Source organism: Juglans regia, chromosome 15, assembly GCF_001411555.2.
Source record: "Juglans regia cultivar Chandler chromosome 15, Walnut 2.0, whole genome shotgun sequence".
Classification (NCBI taxonomy): domain Eukaryota; kingdom Viridiplantae; phylum Streptophyta; class Magnoliopsida; order Fagales; family Juglandaceae; genus Juglans; species Juglans regia.
The window spans coordinates 6,244-13,828 of NC_049915.1; the positions used below are offsets into that span (position 1 = coordinate 6,244).

At 38.7% G+C, this 7,585-nt stretch overlaps 1 protein-coding gene across 1 annotated transcript; it reads right to left on the bottom strand.

Annotated features, from left to right (window-relative positions):
- Window positions 1-4,303: 4,303 nt before the first annotated feature.
- Window positions 4,304-5,696, bottom strand: LOC109002985 (ferredoxin-thioredoxin reductase, variable chain, chloroplastic). Its single transcript, XM_018980926.1, has 2 exons — window positions 5,023-5,696; window positions 4,304-4,586 (listed from the first exon to the last, which is right to left on the bottom strand). Exon 1 carries the CDS (start codon window positions 5,607-5,609, stop codon window positions 5,037-5,039), a length of 573 nt encoding a protein of 190 aa, XP_018836471.1. The 5' UTR covers window positions 5,610-5,696; the 3' UTR covers window positions 4,304-4,586; window positions 5,023-5,036.
- Between the last annotated feature and the right edge of the window lie 1,889 nt (window positions 5,697-7,585).

Consider the following 7,585-nt stretch of genomic DNA (forward strand, 5'->3'; position numbering starts at 1 on the left):
GCTCATGTCCCCTTCCTTCAACCAAAGGGCCAGAGATTTTTGTTTTCAAGAGATCTCTTCCATAAGAGTGATTTTTTCCAACTCAGCTGCTATGATCATTTTCCTTGCTTTATCTTCCTATGAGAGAGGCCCATCCACTTCTTTATCATCAAGATGCTGCAACTCTTGGAATAAAGGAGGCCGATGGTCATTAATGTTCTCAAAGACTTCCCAATTCTATTTTCTTAGATCGTTTTTCAAAACTTTGAGTTTCTCGGCCATAACAAAGCTAGGGGTGCCCGTGAGTTGATAAGAGGCCCACCACAATCTAACTTTCTCCGAAAACCCATCAACCTTCAACCACATATTCTCGAATTTAAAGTAACTATGTCCCCCCTGAAGACCCCCTCAATCTAATAAGAGGGGAAAATGTTCAGAGGAAATCCTAGAAAGCCTTTTTTGGCAGAGATTGGGGAAATGGACCTCCAAGGAATGAGAGACAATAAACCTATCCAGCCTAGACCAGGCCCTCCTGTTAGACCAAGTGTAATCTCCCCCTACCAATGGAAAATCTACCAAGTCCAACTTAAAAATAAGAGCTGAGAAGTTAGCCATGGCAGTATCAAAGCTAGTGTCCCCCGATCTTTCACTCGAGAACCGAGCGACGTTGAAGTTGCCTCCAATACACCACGAGATGTTCCACCCACTACACATACCAGCGATCACGTCCCAAAGGAGTTATCTTTTTCTGTCAACATTTGGCCTGTAGACTCCTAAGAACCCCCAACTGAAACCATCTTCAACATTCGAGAAAGAAAGAGCAAGCTACCGAATAATTACCGATGAAATCCTCCATCAAATTAACAACTCTCTTATCCCACAACACTAGAATACCCTCAGAAACACCCTTGGAGACAAGCGCGGTCCATTCTATGTAAGGACAATTCCACAAGCTTCTTATCAATTGTCTATCAATAAACTTCAACTTGGTCTCCTGCAAACAAATCACATCCGCATTCGATTCCCGTAATAAATTCTTCACTCTAAGACGCTTGCTCAGGTCATTTACCCCCCGAACATTCCATAAAAGGATCTAAGGCTTCATGGGATGGTGAGGTTCACCCTCTCGTTGAATCTCCCTCTGCTCGCACTTCCGTCCCTTGCACCATAGTTTATGGTGCAAGCAAGCCTCCTAAGCTCCTTGTCATTTTTAGTGGCAGATTTAGCAAGAAGTGGTTGCCCTGCATACATGGCAGTAAGAAGAGCTTTAAGCTGGTTCTCATAACCTTCGCATGAAATCCTGATGCAATGACAAAGATCATCTACCTTATGTAGAACCCAATCAGGAGGTAACGAGTATATGGGACTAGGTATGTCTCCTGTACCCCTAGATCCATGTCAACTTCGAACTCCTTGCAAACTAACTGTAAATTAGTCCCAAGTGAAGAATCACCATCCGAGAGAATCCCATTTATCACTGTGCACATAACCCTTTAAGGGTTCTCTGGGTCACTGAAAGATGGATGAGGACCTTGGTCCCTAAAAGGAGCCTCTGATGAAGGACAATCCCCTTCTGCCAATGTGCACAGAACCCTTGAAGGGTTCTCTTGGTCACTGAAAGATGGATGAGGTCATTGGTCCCTACAAGGAGCCTCTGATGAAGGACTAGACCGAGGCAGCCCAGTGGAGGTCGACACCTCCGCACATAAAGCACTCACCTCCAGTAATGGGGATGGCACTGGCGAGCCCCCAAGGTCCTGTGGACAGTCAAAGCCACTTTCCTTGCATTGTAATGACGGGGGCAAAACTAAGGCCTGACGCACCTTAGCTTTCCAAATTGGATGAATGAGTTGAGTGCTTGCAGGCCCCTTCTGCTTTAGGCCTATATCAGATGTTTCCAACCCCCTTCAGAATTTTTCCCATGTCCTTTACCAAGTTGAGACTATCATCCACTTTCTTCATCAGCATTGAGACTTCCTTTAATACCCCAGACAACTGACCTCTGATAGCCCACAAAATACCTTCTACCTCCCCCAATTTTGAACGATCAGCAGAGGACGCCCCACTTCCCACAGGGCAATGGGAAGCGCCTTGCCCATTGGACTTGCCCCATACCATAACTTTTTTATGAGACTTTTTTGTTGCTAACCCATTTGTAGACGATCCCACGAGACCAGCCACCTTCTTGAGGTGGTTAGAGAAACTTTCACAGCTGCATCCCTTTTCACCTTCAGGGACAATCAGAGAACCTCCGGCGTGTGACTCCTCACCGTCGACACAGAGAAGATGGACGAACCTTGTCGACCTCACCAAAGGTCGTCCAACGTTGGTCATCCCGCCAGTGACCGGGTTTCTTTGCAGATCTGTGTTCAGTCATCACTCCACCTGTTTCTCCAGCGACCATCACATACACTTCAACAAACAAGGCCGGAGACCTCTTCCTAAGTCTTCTCAATTTCTCCAGCGACCAATTCTTAAGCAATTATCTCTTTTTTCTAGGGTGTCATTTTCTCAATTTTTTCAGAGTTCCTTTAGGATGCCTTTTGCAAAGGACACACATTGGATTGCCTTTTGCAGTGGGCTCAAATGGACGGGGATGGGAATTTTCAGGTGAAGTCTAAAACCTTCATCTTCTCAAAGGTGGCTGGTAACAATTTTCGAATCACTGAGAGGAACAGAAAAATGTCTTTGTTTCTCTTCATTAACGGGTCATCAGTTTCATGAGTGGCAAGGGTGGCAAGGATGGTGGATGAAGCTCTGTTTCTCGCAGGAGTGGGGAGGTATTTTAGAAAGTTGAGGGTGGGTAGTCTTTTAAGAAGGAAAGGCAGCACAATGCCACAATCCATAAAATTTAGCCCACAAACAAAAGTTAAATAGAATTGTTTATTGCACAGTTAAACCGAATACAAAAAGCTGGTTTGCTAACAAAAACCATAGATATGTTAAAAAAAAAAAAAAAAGGATTGTCACTTTTTTATTACATTCAACAGTCACATTTGTCTGGCTGCCTTGAAGACAACATACTGTCAATATGACATTATGCTAAAAGGCGTTTTATGGTCTAGGTATGCTCAAGCCCAACTTGACCCATTTGTGCTCTCAAAGGCTAAAACTTGGAGATGCTACATTAAGCTCATTGAGTATGGTAGCTTCTTAGACGAGTTTCCCAGAAGTACCATTAAACACATTGTGTATGGTAACAGGATTGAGCTCATCATATTGAATGAGATGCACACTCAAGCTTCCTAGAAATACCATTAATATTAAAGTAGATAGAAAATTATTGAAATTTCCTTATTTTCGAGAATTTCTTAGAATAGCAAAGCCATTTCGCGATAGCATTGAGCAAAATGATTTTCCTCTTATTCACTTGAATAATTTCTCTATATGATCTCAGTGGTTCCAAGTTTAAGAAAATATTATCTTCTCCTTTTTAGCAAGGCAAACTCTAAAGAAAATCTCAAAAAATAAAGTCCTGCTTTCAATTAGTGACTATCATTAGATCGAAGATGGCGTCTTCTCCAAAAACCAGTTTTCTCATTTATATACATATTGAACTTTGCCTACAGGATTCCATTAGATAATTTGTGTCACCATAAGAATCAATCTCCATACTATATTTCGGTAATCTCATGATATATCGAAGAATCAAAGATCTCCTAGAAAACACCTGAGGTGACAGGGCATTCTGTAATCAGCCATCCTGCTCCAAAAGCTTGAAAGACATCATAACAGCCTTTAGTCTTATTACTTATAATAATAAAATAAAATAAAAAACAGTTTTTAGTCTTATTAAAAAGTCTAGCCCTATCAAATAAAGGTGTGAATAAAAGCTTTAATAAATGTTGCAAAATGGCACAACCAAGAGCAGCCAAAGATTACATCAATTGTTCCAAAAGTTTAAACTAATGTGTAAATGGTAAATTTAATAATTTAGTTCATACTTACTATAACACTCTCCCTCACATGTGCACCAAGACTCCCCTCAATGAGTGCATTCAATTTCAACACCTGGAACATTTTCAAACCTTAGGGACCATTGTTCTGAACCACGTAAAATTAGCAATTATCCCAAAAGTTTAATAGCCATGGGTAAAAGGATAATAAACCCTAGGACTTCGCTCAAGTGGTAAGAGTCTTGGTCTTGGTGGTATAATCCCTCCAAGTCTAACGTTCCCCTTGAGTGCAAACAATTTCTAGAGACCATTAGACCGAGGGAATGTTACCTTGAATTACTTGAGGTGCACTTGCAAAAAATTTCTTACCGAGGATCTGTGCACCCTTAGGATTTTTGTCAGGACTTAGTTCCAGACACCAGTGCCAATAGAAGGAAAAAAAACTAATAACCATTTAATCAAATACTTTCTACCACCAAAAGGGTAAAAAAAAAACTTACTTACATCATACCCAACTACAATCAGAGTACCACTATAGAAATTAATACTCTTGTGACAAAGTAGTCTTCAATTTGTTAATTTACCTGTCAAAGCACTAGGCTTGAGTTTTGTGCCCAAATAACAGCAACCATGTGGAGATCCCACCGCTTTTTTTCATCAAGTACTTTGGCCTCTATCTCGAATATCAACACTTACATTCATGACAATACCCTAGCAACCCAAACGAATTCTTAAATTTTAAGTAAATCTGTCCACAGAGCAGAGAAAAATACATTCAATTGAGGATTGCAATAAGTAGCTGAGGCATCCGAGAAACACTGTAGTAAACGAAGAACATCCAGAAAAGCAGTAACACAAAATTCCATGTGAATGCCCAAAAGCGTGGTACAAGCGTGTTATCATCTAAAGTAAAAAAATAGACGGAAAGGGGTATTTCCCAAGAGAAGGTTTGCTGAGTTATTTCCTAATTTGAGCACTTAGATGGAATGTAATGCTTTCATGCTAGAACAATAACAATGAAGTTAGTTGATGAAACAAAAGTGGTTTTCAAAAGAACCAAACATATGCGATGAGATTGCAGTAGGCAGGAGTAAAAAATACAACAAAAACATATAATAGGATTGAAAGTACAGGGTGGAGGGAGTACATAAAATTTGTGTTTTAGAGGTATTCGAACTCGTCTTCCTTGAGATGGGCAAAGAACTTGACAGGGCCGCGGCCTTGGATTTCGGTAAGGAACTCAACCTTGTAAGGCAGATTCGCGGATATTCTCCTACCCTTCCAAAGTCCAACATACTGCTTGAGCTCACCTTCCATACCAGTCAAATCCACCTCCGGCAGCCTGGGAACATGGTGCACCTTCAATGGCACCTTAACCCTAACCCTGGCACCGATCTTAGCCTCCTCAGATGATGCTCTTGTCACCGTTGTGGAATCTGATTCGAGAGAGATCTCACAAGAAATCGTCCTTTTTCTTCTTCGGATGTTGAGGTGTTGGGGAGCAGTAATGCCGGGTGAAACTGCAGCCGAAACTGCTAAGGAAGTAACATTCATAGAAGAACACCAAGGAGTAGAAGACTTCATATTCGTCGTCGTCGCCGGTTTCGTGCAGTGATTGCCTGTTCTACCAGTAGTGTGTACGGTAGAAGGAAGAGAGGATAGTGATCGAGAAGAGATGGGTGCTGCAGGTGGAGAGAGTAAAGACACGGCTGTAATTGGTGTTGGTCCCGTCATTTCTCTCTGGCCTTCTCGCAAAATTAGAATAATTATCAAAAATGAATTTAAGGATTATTTATGGATGGAAAATTCTACCTGCGACTCTATCCATCTATGCGATAATAGTTCTCATCTTTGTCATCTATGAGCAATCCGAGCTCAGGAAAACCCATTTCTATCTGGGAGGACACGTGGCTATGTGCCCATCACGTTTCTTGACGGTCTTTCTTCCCCTGTTTCATATTACAGGTTTATGTTTTTTTTTTGCATTTTTAATTTAATTTAATTTAATAATTTTATCGGCAGCCAAATTTCTGTTAGCATTGTTGTGAAGTACCCAATGGACGAAATTATCAGATCTAGAAAATTAAATGATACAATGAAAAATCGAATGAACAAAGAGATAAACTTGTATAGAAAAAAATATATTAAACGCTTGACCTTTGCCCACTATTGAAAAGAAAGTTAAGAGTGAAATTAGATGATTTATAAATAGTCATACAGATATTCGAGTTAAAATATTGTATAGAATTTTAAAAAAAGATAGAAAAAAATAAAATAAAATAAAATATTGTTAAAATATTATTTTTATTTTAAAATTTAAAAAAATTAAATTATTTTTTATATTTTGATATTAGATAATTTTTATTTTGACGCTCATCCTCTGCCTTTTTAGGCAGCCAATTGATGAACTGCAGTCTTGACAACCAAGTTTTTAAGGATAAAGCTTAAATGATATCAACCAATGAAATGGCTTTTTTTGTTTTAGTTTCAACGATACAAAGGTGTATCATTAGGGCAAACTTTTGTATCAAAATTGCCCATAAAAATCTTAAATATTTGCTTGAGTAAAAGATTATATACTATGCATCAGAAGTGAATTCGCAAGTTGTTAGATTTTAATTTATCATATGTTAACATTAGTTGTTTGCTAAACAAACCAAGTGTGAGCTTAAGGCTCCATTTAGATGCAACAGTTTCACTATCCAAATAAGGTCTAAATGTTTAGAGATTGACTATTTGGGACATCCCATCTCAACTAGAACAGTTAGGGCATATCCAAACAAACTTAAATCTATGAGAGGGTGGCCATTCCAACTTAAATTATATGGTTTCAAGACTTGGAAGAATTTAAATCTTTAATAGATTAGGGGGCACTCGTAAGTCTTTATTGATCTAGTTCTTCTTATGACCATATGGAGGTCCTAACTAGAATTAGACCAACCGATACTATTAAGGAGTATAGATTAAGTTTGAAGCCTTGTCAAACAGGCTGCAGGTTTGGAGAGTAAGATGAAACACAAAATTTTCATCTCATCTCGTCTCATCATTACACATTTTTCAAATCAATTTTGTGTTTTGTTTGAGAGTTTAAAATATTGTGTTTTAATATTATTATTATTTTGAGATTTGAAAAATGTGAATTGAGATTTGAAAAAATTGAATTGTTTATTATATTTTGTATGAGGATTTGAAAGATTTGGGAAGTAGGATGAGATACAAAATTCTCATCTCATCTCATCATCACACATTTTTCAAATCCTCATACAAAATATAATAAACAATTCAACCTTTTCAAATTTCAATTCAACTTTTTCAAATCTCAATTCAACTTTTTCAAATCTTAAAATAATAATAATACTAAAATATAATATTTTAAACACTAAAACAAAATACAAAATTCTCATCTCACCCTCCAAACGTGCCTGACGAGCAATTTCATTCTTAAGAAACTAAGAATGAAATGATAGTTTCTGAAGAGGCTCCTCCAATATCATTACATGCCATCACGATATCATGGACTGGGACCTGGAGTCCTAAAACCATGAGTCGGGAGGAATTAGAGATTACTAGGCACTGCTTTTAATTGATACGGGTATCGCACATAAAACAGAAGAGAAGATTAGCGTGAAAGTTGCTAATGGAGAACAAGTCACCAGTGAAAGTGATCCCTATCTCAAGTCTTGCCATGTTACCTCATTTCTAAAGCCAGG

Excerpts from the sequence above, each read along its gene's own strand:
- LOC109002985 (XM_018980926.1), bottom strand. The coding sequence starts at position 5,609 with ATGACGGGACCAACACCAATTACAGCCGTGTCTTTACTCTCTCCACCT.